Source organism: Glycine max, chromosome 10 (assembly GCF_000004515.6).
Source record: "Glycine max cultivar Williams 82 chromosome 10, Glycine_max_v4.0, whole genome shotgun sequence".
Classification (NCBI taxonomy): domain Eukaryota; kingdom Viridiplantae; phylum Streptophyta; class Magnoliopsida; order Fabales; family Fabaceae; genus Glycine; species Glycine max.
The window spans coordinates 28,468,793-28,485,678 of NC_038246.2; the positions used below are offsets into that span (position 1 = coordinate 28,468,793).

The 16,886-nt window shown below is 37.3% G+C and overlaps 1 protein-coding gene across 1 annotated transcript; it reads right to left on the reverse strand.

Annotated features, from left to right (window-relative positions):
* Positions 1–1,184: 1,184 nt before the first annotated feature.
* LOC106794901 (cytochrome P450 71D8-like) lies at positions 1,185–3,125 on the reverse strand. The gene is made up of 2 exons (XM_014762813.3): positions 2,134–3,125; positions 1,185–1,898 (listed from the first exon to the last, which is right to left on the reverse strand). The coding sequence occupies exons 1-2, from the start codon at positions 3,034–3,036 to the stop codon at positions 1,290–1,292; spliced, it is 1,512 nt and encodes a 503-aa protein (XP_014618299.1). The 5' UTR covers positions 3,037–3,125; the 3' UTR covers positions 1,185–1,289.
* Positions 3,126–16,886: the final 13,761 nt, after the last annotated feature.

Below are 16,886 nucleotides of genomic sequence, written 5' to 3' on the forward strand. Positions count from 1 at the left end.
TATTAATAAGGAAACTTGTAAGTAAGTTTTATGTTAGGAAACAAAGTTTGAATTTCAAAGTGCATGTCCTGGTGTATTCAAATGCTAAAAACTAGGACCACTCAAAGGTTTTTGTTTCCCCATTATTTATCAGTATAAAAAAATTGTTGAAAGTGTATATATAATTCATGCTCAAATTTAATTTTCATGTTCAATTTAAACTTTAGTAGACAAAAATTAATGGTGATATTTTCAATATTGGAGGACCAATAGTACAATGAAAATTTTAAGTGTCCTATATCTTTTGTAGGCAACAAATAGGTTGTTATGTGTCTAATACTTATTTTTTAATGAGAACACGATTCCTACTCATTCCATGACCATTGATCAAAGAAGAGTTTAAATAAATTTAATACCTCTTGAGGATATCCTTTATATACAGTAACAATTACTTGATGTCACCGAAGCTCGTACACAAGTGTATACGTCAAGAAAAGGAACTTTCATTTGATCTTTTCTCTTATTTGAGTCGACAAAGAGGACATTACTCATGTGGAGATCCTACCTTTCTTTAAATAGATAGGTAACCTATTACCCAACCATCATGGATATTATGCATATGAATACATATTAGGTTGTACATTCATGGTAATTCCCTAAGCCCAAATTGTATCACTCAATTAAACATTGAGCTCAGAGGAAAAACATATAGGTTGTATATTCAACCCATATTTGAAATAAACAAAATACACCCATCAGTAGAAGGTCAAACAAAGAAAATTCTAACATCTTAGACCTTAAAATGATTGCTTCACATATATAGATACTAATAAGTTCTCTATTCCAAACATGCATTTTCTTTACTTGTTATTGTGTTATTTCATAACTTTACTTAAAGCCTTACTAACTTAAACATATAAACTTGTATGGTCTCATTCTTAGTTCAAGTAATTCATTACAAATATGAAGGGGGAAACTACTTTAAACTAACTCAATCCACCATATAAAAGGGGGAGACTACTTTAAACTAACTCAATCAAACAAATATGAAATCACTCTCATTTGTAATTAAGAACGATTTAATACATAGACAAAAAAGATTTAACAATACTAGACCATCTTAGCAGCCTAAAGTCATCTTATCAAGAAGATGTGTATGTACCGAAAAGTAAGAAAAATGTATAATTATATAAATAAAAATCCAATAATAATAATAATAAATACGCTTTTATTTCCTTAACAATTAAATTAAATAGGATTCTTGAAAGTGAGTTTAATAAACATGGATACGTCAATCGTGTACTCAATGATCATAAATTAACATTGGGAATCAAATGCAATTCATTTTTCCTCCCAATAGCCAATCCGAAGTGTTCATCCATATTCATTTCCTCAGGTTTCATCTTGTTTGGGAGTTCCCAGTTGAAGTGATACAGTAGTAGAGCTAGTGGAAGCATAATGCTAGCTAAACCCAATGTCATGCCTGGGCATATTCTTCGTCCTCCCCCAAAAGGGAGATAGTTAAAGTTATTCCCTTTGAAATCGATAGAACTACCCTCGAACCTTTCAGGGACAAACCTATCAGCATCAATCCAATATTGGGAATCCTTACAAATTGCGTATGCATTTACCATGACTTTAGTTTTGGCAGGTATTTCATAGCCATCAATGATGGTTGGTTGAGAGCATTCTCTAGGGAGCAATAAAGGAGTAGGTGGGTGTACCCTGAATGTCTCTTTGATCACCAACTTCAAATAAGTAAGTTGCTCTAGATCACTTTCATGAATTATTTCCTTTTCTCGAAAAGCTTGTCTCAATTCAGCTTGTGCTTTCTCCCTCACTCTTGGATTTCTCATCATTTCTGCCATAGCCCACTCTAGTGTTGATGCTGAAGTATCAGTTCCAGCAGCAAATATGTCCTGGTGAATCAAATAAAATATCTTTATATAAAGTTTGGTAAAATGAAAAGAGAAATTGCATTTATATATCAAAATCGGGCAACTTTTTTAATAGAAAAGGAAGAAAAATGTAAGATAAAGTAATTAGTACAAATGAGAGGATTAAAGAGATTAATGTTATAAAAAGAGATGTTAGTGAGAAAAAACGTACTTCAGAAACAGGAAATATAATAGAAGTTTTGAGGCATTTACTTACCAATATCAAAGCTTTGATGTTGTTAGCTTTGATGTTGTTAGTCGTCATTTGGATGTCGAGAGTGTCATCTTGTTGGATTCTGAGAAGAAGATCAATAAAATCTTGGTCCGCTCCATCTTCTTTTGCAATTTTGTTCTTTTCTTGATGCTCTCTGATGATGTTTTCCAGGACCTTGTTAACCTGCTTGTGCAACTTCTTCAATCTGGTCATCTTTCCAGTTAGGAAATATAAGAATGGAATTGAAGGAAAGACATCAGCAAGGTCGAATCCTCCCCCGGATTCTACGATTTTTCGGATCAAAGACACAACAAACTCATCTTGCTCCTTGTATATGCCACCGAATGATACCCTGGAAATTGAGGCACATATCAATGAGAAAATTCTACTGGTGAGATTGATAGGCGAACCAGCAGATTCGCGAATGGAGTCGATAAACTTTGCTGCCTCGTCTTCTCTAATGGAAGCAAAAGACTGAACTCTTTTGGTGCTCAGAAGCTCCGTGGCACACATTTTCCTCATTTGTCTCCAGTGATCACCATATGGAGCAAAAGCAATGCCCAATCCCCCGTAGGATATCATTTGACCAAAAACAAGATGGGGTCTCTGAAGAAAAGAAACATCATGTGTTTTCACTATTTCCTTGGCCATCTTTGGGGAGGATGCAATCACTGCTGAAATTTCACCAAGTTGGAGGTGCATGAGGGGTCCATATTTTTTGGCAAGATCTCTCAGAGCATGGTGTGGAAGTGAACCTGCTTCTGCTAGTTGATGCAGGTTCCCTATGATGGGTAGTTTCTTTGGTCCTGGTGGAAGTTTCTGAGAGACACTACTTTTGTAACATTTGGCAAGCCAATGCAATACAAAGAACAAGCCAATAAGCAACAAGTAGCTTTGAGCTTCCATGGCTTTCTAGTTTCGAGCTAGTCTATAGAGTTAATTAGCTCTGGAGTTGGGAGCAACCTAAAGCTCTCAAGTATGTTTGTATTGTTTGCCTAGGGCTTGTTCCTACTTATAGAATCTTGAATCAGCAAGGTCAACAATTTATTCATTTGTTTTTAGAAGATGCATTTTTGGGGCGTTGAATGACTTCTTTTCAATTCTTGATGGCCGTTGAATCATTTATTTTCTTTTAAATTGTTTTAGATTCCATTTTTAATTGCAGTTACAGTTATTTTACATGGAATATATTCACTTCATTAGGATGTCATCGTTACTCCTTTATATTGTGTAATACTATTGTAGATATATAAGTGCCACTTGGGCAACAATAGTTAATGTGGCAGTGAGAACCTTGACCGTTGAAAGCTATAATTGCTGTTGCACATGCACACTAAGTCAAAATAGAAATTGTCGATGCACTCTAATTGCTGTTGGGCACCAAGTCAAAGTATCTAACTGGGCAGTAGTATTTGATTATTTTCTTAACAATTTCTCATTATGTCCTTCAAAGATAAACAATTTCTCCTTATTTACCTCCTTTATTTTACTTTATACTGATTTGATCCTTCAAATGCATGTAAAATGCAAGTTATTATGTTTTATGTCCAAAGAATTAACCGTATTAAAATAATTAATAGAATTCGTTCGTGAGGTGATGAGCTCAATAATACCTATTGCAATTACAAACTATAAATTATAGATTTTATACAAGCATCTATGACTCTTTCTTCAAGCTTGCAAGTGTATTGACTGTATATTGAGGATTCTTTTTTTTTTAGTTTTTTATCATTCTGTCAGGGGAGTTTCACTAGGTCCCATGTCAACCCTCTAACATGGCAACTAAAAAATATGAGTTACGTAAGGATAGGTCATTCAAGTCTTTTTTCTAATTGAATCCAGCTAGTATCACTTTCGTACAGTATCCTTCTTATCACGGTAATGCGAAGTGATGAATAAATTAAGAGGTTTTTGTTTTCTTACAAGGGTGATTAAATTGAATGAGTTTATAATAAACTAAATATTATTATTTTAATTTTGTTTTGTGAGTTGTACTTCATATATGCAACTTAACTTTTATCATAAAAAATAGATAAATTGTATTTATTAAATACAGTTTATGTATTTTTTTTAAAAATAATAATAGGGTTAAATAATTAATTTTTGAAGTGCTTTTTGAATTTTGGTTCCTATATTATTTTTTTTTCATTTTTAGTGTCTATAAATTTATATTTTTGCAATTTTAATTTGTATATATAATATTTTATAATTATATATATAAGTGTGATTCTGGTCTATTAAACGCAAATACGTAAGTGTGGGTCGATCCCGGAGATGCGGATGCTCAAACTTGGAAAGGGCCAAGCATGGGTCAGATTCGGTTTCTCTGCAGTGTGGCGATTGGGCTCGACGGTGCTGTTTCGGTAGGTGTTGTTGTTTCTTTCCATGGAGGGGTTTGTGTGGGATATGATGTTGGGTGATTATACATCGGCAAAAGGAGATGATGGAAGTGGGGGAGGTTGGTGGATGAAGGTGTTGTTTGCGGCTGATAGGAGGAGAATAGCGGTGCTCGGTAGTGATGGGCGGCCGCAGGCCAATGCAGGGGTCATTGGAAACGGTGGAGAGGAAGGGAGAGTAAAATTTGGTGGGGAAGGTGTACAATAGTAACAGGTACCGTAGATTAATCTAAGGGTTCTAAAGAGTGGTGCAAAATTGTGATATATTATATAATAATCCACATACTGATTAAAAATAAAAAGAAAAGAGACCGCAGCCTAGGAAAAATTGACCAAATTTTGAATATGATGTTTTCGAAACCTTTTGTAATTAGGAAAGGTGTTGAAATAATTAAATAAAGGAGACTGCTGCCCAATGTCAAAGTGTTTAGTCATGTTCCTTATTGTATTGCTGATTTGATTATTAATGAAATGTCTTAAGTTTGTTTCTGTCAAAAACAAAAAGGAAAGGTGTTTTATGAAGTTGCTAAAAAAATATTTGAGATTATGAAAATAACTTAATATTTTATAATTTGATAACTTATTTTTATTAAAATATACTCCCAATCTAAAGGAAAATACATACACAAAATAGAAGTTGGAGTGAAAATATAAAATCGACAAAATATACTGTAAGAGAATGGTTTTCTGATTTTCTGGTCCCAATAATTGAAACTTGTATGAATACATATGTTAGATTAATAAAATTATGTGCATCAGACCTTATATGAACACTTGTTTCTCGTCAAATCGTTCTGTCCTTGGTCAAGACCATGGAGCAAAACTGGACCAGTGATCCCTGCCTCCCATGTTTCATAATGCCGATCAACAATCTTCCAGTGATAAAAGGAAACATAAATCTATGGCTAGCAACATAATGATTAAGCATAGGTACTGAATACTAACTGGTAAATAGAAATATAAAGATGCACAGTTGGACACAAAAGAAACTACATGTCTAACTGCGACTCTGTAAACCTGAAAATTGCCCATTAACAAACACAGGAACAGTATGTCCTGCAGACTGCACATTAATGCTGGGTTTTTTTCCGCCTCGAATAAAGGATTCGGATGAACATATGTCAACGCTGCATCATCAACGCTGCATCATGCCAACCAGAAAATAGTAAGATTAAATGCTGAGAACCGACAAGGTAGGATATCAGAAACTATCTATGCCAAAAAGTCTTTTTGTAGAAGTAATCATAATTTAAAAAAAATACATTCTTACCTTAAAAAAGTCTTAATAGTAAATTTGTTAGAACAAAGGAGAATGTGGATGAAAGTTTGAAAAAAAGAAAGGAAAAAAAAAGAAAAAAAAAAAAGGCTTCAAGTCTCACATCGCTCAGGATAAACACTTGAGTAGTGTTTCACTCCCTATATATAGAGAACTCCTTTCTTCATTTTTCTTTGCCTCAGTTGAAAAGCATTTCCTCAACTTTTCTTTCTCCCTCTTATATTTCAACTGATGCATTTTCGGCAAACTTCTCCCTCTTTCTATCTGTCGCTCTAAAAATTTCGGTTGGCTATAAGAATGATTTTTTAAGCCATAATTTCGGTTGGCTATAAGAGTGACTTTTTAAGTCATATTTTCGGTTGGCTATAAGAGCGACTTTTTAAATCATAATTTTAGTTGGCTTTAAGAGTGACTTTTTAAGTCATATTTTCGGTTGGCTATAAGAGCGACTTTTTAAGTCATAATTTCAGTTGGCTATAAGAGTGACTTTTTAAGTCATATTTTCGGTTGGCTATAATAGTGACTTTTCAACTCATACTTTTCGGTTGACTATTAGAGTGACTTTTCAAGTCATATTTTCGGTTGGCTGTTAGAGTGACTTTTCAAGTCATATTTTTGGGTGACTTTAGAGTGACTTTTCAAGTCATACAAGAGGGTGTAATTCTAGAAAAGGTTCCCTCAGTGCAGTGGGAATCTTATACAGTGATCTGGGCTATTTTATCCTGGGGACGTCGTGGTTGATAGTCTGCTTGCACAATTTTTTGGCAGTGCCACGAAACTTCTTAAAGAAAGCGACATTGTCCGTGACTCAGCCAGTAATTTTTTTGGTTTGCCATAAACTATTGTTACAACAAAATTACAATTGAAAAGTTTCATTTGTTAAATCTAATCCAAACTGGGCAATACGATAAAAATCGTTGTTTTGGACGATATATGTATATGTAGAAAGTCTTTATTTCTAGTATTTACTATATTAGTATTTGTGGATTTGCTTGTTCTTTTCTTTTTTCTTTCTATAGTGGAGATAGTCGCACCTAATGACAGATCACGGCCATATTATTAAAAGCTTGGGGTAAGAATGGGTTTCGATTAAAGTCTAAAAAAGCCATATGGGTGTTCTAGAAGATAGTTACCTCTTTTTGTAAAGAGTTTATGGGGTTCCACCTGTGCTTCTGGTAGACCTTGGAGCTTATTTCATTTGTGAGATATTATAGAGGACTCTGAAGCATGCCTTCATGTAATCTGGTGGCTGCTAAATTATTGTAATATCCCATCTGCGTTATTCAAAAATTAGTAATCATTGTTTTTAATTTCTTTTCGTCTTTCCATATAAAAAAATTATTTTCATCTAAGATCTTAAATAATAATTAGTGAATGACATTTACCTGCAAACAGCTTGATAGGCAGCTGGGAAAGAAATAGCTAAGAAATGGCTGATTGAGATAAGTTTTTTGATGATCCTTTATTAATTCCACTTCTTTACATGTTTATACTATTTCATTCAAATAGAATTCAATTTGTTATCACGGAGTTATCTAGCATCCTGCTCAACAACTAATTAGTGGAATTGCTATAACTGCCTGAGGATAGTGGATCCCTACAACCAGCTTGGTGATTCTTGCTTTGGCACCTCAAACGTATTCCTGAAGGTAATTGGGTTTCTTAATGACTCTCCTTGGCCTTTTAATGTTACTGCTAGCTTCTGGTATAAAGCCTGTGTTGTACCTGCTGTGTTGTTATTGCTGTCAACACCCCCTTCCCCGAAAACAACCTTGTCCTCAAGGTTGTGTCTGGAGTATATCATCCCACAATTCCCATGAAGTATCTTCTGGAGCTAAGCCATCCCATTGGACCAGGACCTTTATGATTGGGGGAGAAACTGAGTTGTCACACTTCCAATCCAAAATGGTTAATGGAGTAACAAGTGAATGATTATTGAAGTTGGCTCGGGAAAGTTCTGCTGGAGAGGGAGGTAATGGTTCCTGATGGAGCTTCAAGAGGGAAATGTGGGAAACCGGATGAATTCGAGAAGAAACCGGCAATTGCAATTTGTACGCTACTGGTTCAATCCGTTCTAGCACCTGGAAAGGCCCGTAAAAGCGTTTGGTCAATTTGGTATAGGTAGGGGCTAACGACATTTTTCTGTAAGGGCGAAGCCGGACATATACCCAATCGCCTACAGCGAAGGAAACATCATGGTGATGCTTGTCTGCCGTAGTTTTCATGGCTTCCTGTGCTTTGCGTAAACGGTGTTGCAGGGCCACATGAATTTCAGTCCTGGTGGTTAGCAAAGAATCAACAGCATCAATAGAGGAGGTGCCCTGTAAGTATTGGACTAGTGTTGGCGGTGGTTTTCCATAAATTGCTTAGAAAGGCGAAACTCCGATGCCGGAATGTATGGTCGTGTTGTAAGTACTGCTCTAAAGTTCGGTTAAGTACTTCCGTTTGACCATTGTTTTGCGGATGGTAGGTGGTACTCATTCGAAGCTTTGTGGCGCTTAAACAGAATAGCTCGTGCCAGAAGCCACTGATAAAAATAGGATCTCTATCGGAGACCAAGCTTTGTGGAAATTCGTGGAGCTTACAGACCATGTCGAGGAATAATACGGCCACCTTGTATGCTGTATGGTGGGCAGGAAGAGCACCAAAATGAGCCCCCTTGGAAAATCGGTCTACGACCACTAATATCACCGTGAAACCGTGGGATGATGGCAGTCCTATGATGAAATCGAGGGACAAATCTTCCCATATGCGGGAAGGTATGGGAAGAGGTTATAGGAGACTGACAGCCTCTTTGTTTCGTATTTAGTCTGTTGGCACATGGGACATTGCATGACGTACCAGCGGACATCTTCCTGTATATGTGGCCAATCAAAATTCTGTCGTAAACGATGAAGTGTCTTTGATACCCCTGTGTGACCGCCGAGAGGAGATGAATGAAATTCCTCTAAGAGTTAGCCAATAAAAGGTGTTGGGAAGGGAATCCAAATATGGCCTTGTCGGAAAATAAGGTCCTTATGAATGGCGAGGTCAAAGTGAGCATCTAGGTGCAATTTAATGTTATGCAGGAGATCAACATATTGGGGATCCTATAACAAAGTGTGATGGAGTTGATGCAAAAAAAGTGAAATTAGGCATAGTCAATGATAAGCAGGTGGCCTCGGTCGGGAAAAGTCTGGACAACGCATCAGTAACGACATTAGCAGACCCTGGCTTATACTTAAAAGTGTAATCATATCCCAGAAGCTTAGACAAATATGTCTGCTGTTCCGAGGTCTGAATGACCTAAGACATGAGATCTTTGAGGCTCTTGTGATCCATGAGGATGGTTAAGGAAGTGCTCAGCAGGTAATGGCGCCATTTCTTAACAGAGGATGTGATTGCATGCAACTCGCTAACATAAGTCGATGCTCTCTGTAACTGAGGACATAGAACCTTGCTATAATAAGCAATTGGGTGGTCTTCCTGAAGTAACACTACACCCTTGGCGTAGCCCGACTTGTCTGTTTCAATTGTAAAAGGTAGCAAAAAGTTGGGAGTTGCCAAAATAGGGGCCTGGGTCATCACTTGTTTAAGATGTTGAAAAGCTTGTTGCGCCTCTGGGGACCAACAGAATTGGTCCTTCCGTAAGAGCGAGGTAAGGGGCAAAGCTATGGCGGCATAACGCTTAATAAATTTGCTATAGAAGCTAGTCAACCCCAAGAAATCGTGCAGAGTTGTGGGGGATGTTGGAATTGGCCAGGCAAGCATAGCTGCCACTTTGTCAGGGTTTGGGGCCACTCCTTGGGTCGAGATGATATGGCCCAGGTAATTGAGTTGATTTTGAGCGAATAAGCACTTAGATTGACGGAGAAGGAAATTGCGCTCTGATAAAGTAAACAAAACAACCTCTAGACGTGTAACATGAGAGTCCAAATTGGAGTTGTAGATGAGGATGTCATCAAAGAATACCGTGACATATTTCCTCAGAAATGGGCGGAGCGCGTCATTCATGGCAGCCTCGAAAGTAGAAGGAGCATTGCAAAGGCCAAATGGCATCACCTTGAACTTGTAGTGGCCTTGGTGAGTTCGAAATGCCATTTTATGGACGTCAACCTTGGCCATTCGTATTTGGTGAAATCCTTGGCGCAAATCAAGCTTTAAAAACCAGGATGCTTGGCCCAAATCATCAAGCAACTCATCAATGGTAGGCATAGGGAAACGGTCTTTAACAGTGGTGGCATTTAAAGCCCTGTAATCCATACAACAGTGCCATGTTCCATCTTTATTTTTGACCAAGAGTATAGGGGACGAGAAAGGACTGTGACTTGGCTGGATTAGGCCGGCTTCAAGCATGGATGCGATTTGCTTCTCAATTTTCGCTTTCTGGGAATAAGGATATCGATAAGGTTTTGACGTTGACAGGAGTGGTGTGTAGGAGGAGATGGATATGATGTTGTATGTTGCAAGGTGGGGGTAATTGGCTTGGTTCAGTAAAGATACCAGTATATCGGGTGATGACAGAGGTTATCTGAGCAGGGGTATGGACAATATTTGTTGGGGGTGAAGATGGGGAAGGGTGGGCTGGTGTTGTGGTGATATGGAACAGAGCTGAGATGCTCTGGATCTAGGCAAGTCTTTTGTTTTGGTGGGCTGAGGCAGATGAAGGAAGAGGGGGAGCATCGACACTAAAGGTGATCTTGCGGCCCATGTGCACAAAAGTCATGGTCAAAGTTTAATAATTAGTAGCAATTGGGCCCAATAACTTGAGCCACTGCACTCCTAATTCAATATCAGCACCACAAATAGGCAGGAGAAATAAATCAAGGGTAAATGAGTGACCCTGAATCGAAACCAGAACTTGGAGGGACAAGGTATCACAATCAAGGGTATAGCCATTGCCTACCATAACTCGAAGGGCGGTGGTTGGGGCAGAGGGTAGGGTGAGGAATTTTGCTACGCCCGATTGGATGAAATTGTGGATGCTGTCGCCGTCGACGAGGATGACAACCTGATGGTGCAAAGAGCCCAGAAGACGAAATGTTTGTGGCGTAGGAGTGCCTTCCATGGTGTTCAGACTTATTTGAGGGACCAACGAGGGTTCAGTCAAAGAAGGCCATGGTGAATCAAGAAGGACAGGGTCCAAGGAGAACTCAAGGTCCTCGTTTGCGATGAGAAGGTGTAGGGGGGGCTTACAGTGGTGACTATGAGACCACTTGTCATCGCAGTGGTAGCACAACCCCTATTCACGGCAGACTGCCATCTCCTCCGCTGTGAGTCTCTTGACGGGAAGCTTAGACGAAGGGGTAGAAAAAGGGGTCGAGGGTTTAGGCAACAAGGGTGAATGGTGAGTCGAAAAACTGCGCTGGCCATGATGGCGGTCCAGCATCTTATCTTCCTGGAGTCGTGCGAGATCGATCGCCTGAGGAAGAGAAAGAGGGCGCAGAGCTTGAACTTCCCGGTGAAGTTCCAAAATCAACCCTTGGATGAAGCAGCTCAACAAGATGGAAGGGGCAAGGCCCACAATCCGATTCGCCAATCATTCGAACTCCATAAGGTACTCACTAACAATGCCGATCTATTGGAGTTTGAACAAAGCGCCTTGAGGGTCATCGTAGAAGGAGGGAACAAACCGTGATTCCAGAGCTTGAAGCATGGCCTGCCAGGAAGGGAAAAACCCGTTCCAGGACATCCATTGGTACCATGACAATGCAGGGCCATCCATGTAAAAGGATGCAGCGCAGTGGGACAACACTGCAGTGGGAGGAGGCGCCGGTGCCAAAGGGAGAGGGGTGAGGAAAACAACCGGCAAAACCACTCCCCCAGCCACGTTCGTCCTTCGCTTCTAGGACTGACTCTCTACCGAAGAAGAAGCACCATTCACTGTGTTGGCGACTGCACTGTCCAAATCCTGTCCCTTGTCTTCGTCCGTGTTGGAATCGCTGATTCAACGGACGTGAGGGCGGCATTTAGAGAGAGAAACAGAGAGACAGAGAGAGTGAAATCGAACTTGGAAGTGTGAAAATACATATATATTTAAACTTAAAGACATTTTTCAAAAACCATCTTTGTATCCCTGTTTCTTAAGATGGTTTTACAATGAAACCGTCTTAAATAACTTTCGTCTTAAAAGAGCATGATTCAAAAGAAAAAGATGAAGAGAAAAGTAAGGAGAAAGCACAACAAGGGGAGAAGTACTCACAAGTAGAAATTCAACAAGAAAGTATTCTCCAAGTCAATACCCATCTCATCAACTGATTGTCAAGGAAGAAAGGCATGGAGAACATGAGAAAGCCTTAAGTGCCATTCTTTCCTTGATCACTAGCACTTCTTTTGCAATGATATGGAAGGTGCTTCTAGAATACATGACTTTCATGGAGTCTCTAGCTAAGAGGCGAAAATGTAAGGAAGTTGTGTTCTTTGTGACCTTCATGGCACTTTGAAGGCATTTGACTCGTCAAGCTAATGACGTTAAAAAAATGCTTATTGGGAGTCAACCCAGGATTTCTTATATCTCTTTTAGTTAGTTGTAATTTGATTTTTTTAGGATAGTTGTGTTATTTCTTTTTTTTTTATGATTTTCTGCATTTTAATTTCAGAAATTTAATTCCAGTAGTTTAAATTCAGTCATTGAATAAGAATTGCATGATAATTATGAGGTCACTATTTAAGCTTTTTCTGAAAGGACTCAGAGCTCTACAGTAAATGAATAGATATGGATAGGATAAAATCACCTGAATTGATAAAGAAAAGTCATAAAATCATACCTCCTGGGCAAAGAGGGCATACTAGGTCCCAACAACATTATCACATCCTAATAACTTATCTTTTAATCATCTTATTTTTTTCTTTTTCTTATCTTATTGTTTTTTTATCTTTATCTTAATATTTAATTTTCCTATCTTTTACTTTTCTTATCCTATCTTTTTTTATCTTCTATTATCTTTCTTTATCTTTTATTTTAAATTTATTATTTCTTGCTTGTAAATTGGATTTGCATTAATCTAAGTACAAATAAAGTCTCTATGGATTCGACACTCAGACTTTCAAGTACTTCACTACTTGTGACACATTTGGTATACTTGCCAACGAGTTAACAAGTTTTTGGCGCCGTTGTCGGGGACTTTGTTTTTCGTACTTGATTATTTGCATATTCCAATTTTAAAGCAATTAGTTTTCACATTTTATTTTTTATTTTATTTTACTTTCTTTTTATCAAAAAAAAAAAAACTTTTTCTTGTGAGTCTATGCTTGCAGGTTAGAACCTCAAAAGAACTTGATCCATGGAAGACATTTGTAAGAGGTGGACTGAGTATCTTGACAGCACACGATCAAGGGTCAATCACCCACAATCGATAAATTGTGATTTTTGTGGAGAAGAGCATTTCAATGACAACTGTCATCTCTACTCCATGAAAAATTCTTGGTGGGGACAAGAGTTATACCCTTACAATCAATATGAAGAAAGAACTCCTAATCTTGAAAGTGTGTTCACGAAATTCACGGCATACCATCCTAGCTCTACTGCCAATCAAAACTCAATGCAAAATCAGGAAATTCAGGTTGGAAACAGCTACTCCATGGAAAATTATCAATGGGAGCAAGAGTTACAACCCTACAATCAATATGAAGAAGAAAGAACTTCTAATCTGGATAATTTATTGATGCAATTCAAGGAAGTCACTGAATATACTCAACAAGCATTTAAAAGTTTTGAAATTCAAGTTGGTAAGCTAGCAGAAGAAGTGACTAAATTTATGGCCAGAAGAGAAGAAAACTTTATAAAGGTTGAAGCTCAAGAGGAAAGCCCTGTACGAAACCATGATTCAAAAGAAAAAGATGAAGATAAAAGTGAGGAGAAAGCACAACAATGGGAGAAGTACTCACAAGTAGAAATTCAACAAGAAAGTATTCTCCAAGTCAATACCCATCCTCATCAACTGATTGTCAAGGAAGAAAGACATGGAGAACATGAGAAAGCCTTAAGTGCTATTCTTTCCTTGATCACTAGCACTTCTCTTGCAATGATATGGAAGGTGCTTCCAGAATACATGACTTTCATGGAGTCTCTAGCTAGGAGGCAAAAATACAAGGAATATGTGTTCTTTGTGACCTTCATGCCACCTTGAAGGCATTTGACTCGTCAAGCTAATGACGTTAAAAATACGCTTATTGGGAGGAAACCCTGGATTTCTTATCTCCCTTTTAGTTAGTTGCAATCTGATTTTTTTAGGATAGTTGTGTTATTTCTTTTCTTTTTATGCTTTTGTGCATTTAAATTTCAAAAATTTAATTCCAGTAGTTTATCTTCTATTATCTTTTATTTTAAATTTATTATCTATTGCTTGTAAATTGGATTTGCATTAATCTAAGTACAAACAAAGTCTTTGTGGATTCGACACTCGGACTTCTGAGTACTTCACTACTTGTGACACATTTGGTACACTTGCCAATGAGTTAACATTGCTCAGAAGGATTTGATATGGGACGATATTCAGGTATTTTAGTTAAATCTTTCATTTTATTCATTGATAATCAAAATTGTAATTTAGTAACAATAGAATGTAATTTTTTGTTTGTCAGACTGAATTTGATATCCCTGAAGCATCGGATCTGAGGACAAAAAAGAAAATACTTCAGAATATGGGGGAGCAGTGGAGACAATTCAAGTATGATTTGACATCGAAATGGGCATTTGCAGCCGACAAGGAAAGTGTCGACGACACTGTATGCGAAAAGTACAACATTAGCAAGGAAACCCTTCCTGGGAGTTAAGTTTGTGATTTTCATTGTTTTAAACTGTAAATTGAATTATTGTTATACATTGTAATGATTACTTTCAATAATATTTAATTTCTAAAGGATATGCGCAAGAAGGCACAAGCCAACCAGAAACATAACATTGCCCCTCACGTGTTGTCTCGTGAGGGTTATGAATATTCAGAAAACAAGTTGATGGATGAGAAGAGAAAGAAAAAACTAGAGGAAGCTGCTCAATCCGGAAGCACTGACACCGTGATTGATCCTCTATCTCCCATCAGACAACACATGAAATGGAAGATGGCCCGCACAAAGAAAACTGGGCAAATGACGTCTCAGGCAGCAAAGGAAATTGCTGAGAAGATTGTAAGTCACTTTCAATTATTAGTTGCAATTATTTATGTTTATTATGTGATTGATTAAACCAATAAATGTGTTCTTTGCAGGAATCGTTGGAGGAGCAGTCGTCATACGGTTTCTTCGTTGCCATTGGGCGACCAGAACACCGTAGTCGTGTAGGTGTTGTTGGAGTTGGTGTCACGATCAAGAAATACTTTGGACTGGCTCCAAGGACCTCCCGTATGTCTTCCTCCATGGCTCCCGAAGACCTGGAGCAGCTGATGCAACAAATTAGGGACCAGTTGGAGGAGTCGATCACTGAAAAAGTGACTCAACGGCTAATGTTATCCTTTCAAGCCACAGTCCATCCAGAGATCCGAGCAATTGAAATTTGAATCAGAAAGTTACATTAAGAACTGGATGCATAATTCAAAACAGGAAGTGTACCTAGGAGCCTACCTGAATGGCTAAGTTAAACTGAACAAATGAGTTTAAATAATGTATAATAGTATAATAACCTATATTGGTCTCCACTGCAGTGCACATTGGCAAATGGTCGTCATTTTGCCTAAGGAAAATGTTGTCATCTGGTTTTGTTCATTGCATACTAGGCCAGACAACTACCTCAAAGGAATAATTAACAGGTCAGTGTTGTTTTTCAATACATTTGCATTAGTATTAGTCGGAAACATCAATATTTTAATTGTATAATAAGCATCCATGTTTGTATTCAACAGTGCTTTGAAGGACTTGACGATACTCCACAAAGTAAATCCAAGGCTGGTGCTAGGTTGATTGTTGTTAAAGTAAGTCATTTAAACAATGCTTCTACTTATATTTTAGTACTGTGTAGACTAATTTGTACTTAACGTTGAATATCTAAATTTCATAATGTTTTTAGTGTAATAGACAAAAAGGAAGCACCGAGTGTGGGTATTACGTCATGCACTGGATGTCAACTATAATCTAAGGAAGTTTCAAGAATAATTGGGAAACGGTAATTGTTTAATTCTAACAAATTTCATTTTCTTAAATTATGTTTTATTATATCATGCAGTATTTCAATGATGTCAGACCATTGGAACCTGAGAGATTGAAGGCGCTTCGCATCCAGTGGGCAAAGTATTATTTGAAAGTTAGAAATGAAACTTAGGATGTTTAGACAATTTCGTAATTGTAGTTTACTTGCTTTACATTTTTTAAAATTCATCTCTCCTAAACATTAATTATTCTTTTAATTCATAGTTATTAATAAATTTCTCATGGAATTTTTCTGGTAAAAACTGTTTCAAAATAGAATGAAAATTATATATGTTGTGTTGTGTGATCTAATTTAAAATTTGCAGCTTAATTTTTGGGTTTATTGAAAAAGCAGACAGTATATTAAAAAAATTCCTAAAAGCAACATCGGTTTTAAAAAAAAATGATGTTAACATCAACTAACAACATCAGTTTTTTAAAAAACCGATGTTAACCTACACTAACAACACTGGTTTATTAAAAAACCGATGTTAACTACCAACGTTAACATCAGTTTTAGTTAACATCGGTTTTTTAGAAAACCGATGTTGACGAATACTAACAACATCGGTTATTTAAAAAACCGATGTTGTAATTTTACGTTAACATCAGTTTTCAACAAAACCGATGTTAACGATAATACTTTCAACATCGGTTAATAACTGATGTTGAAAGTCCTAAATAACCAATGTTAAAAGCTTATTTTCTAGTAGTGTGAACACGTGTCCTCAATGGATTTCCCCATCATATCAGCCTCATAAATGCCCTCAATTCAAAGGACACAACTAGATTCTAACTTCACTCTCAACTAGAATGAGATGTAGATATAGGGGAGATCTAGAGATTCTTCCTCCACTCATCGCAACTGAGACAGAGCTCGTGCCATAACCTCAGAACCATATTTCCATTGTCGGTATTGAACATTGGTGCCATTTGTGGGGGAAAATATCACAACAAAAATTTGAAATACTATCACTGATCCATCA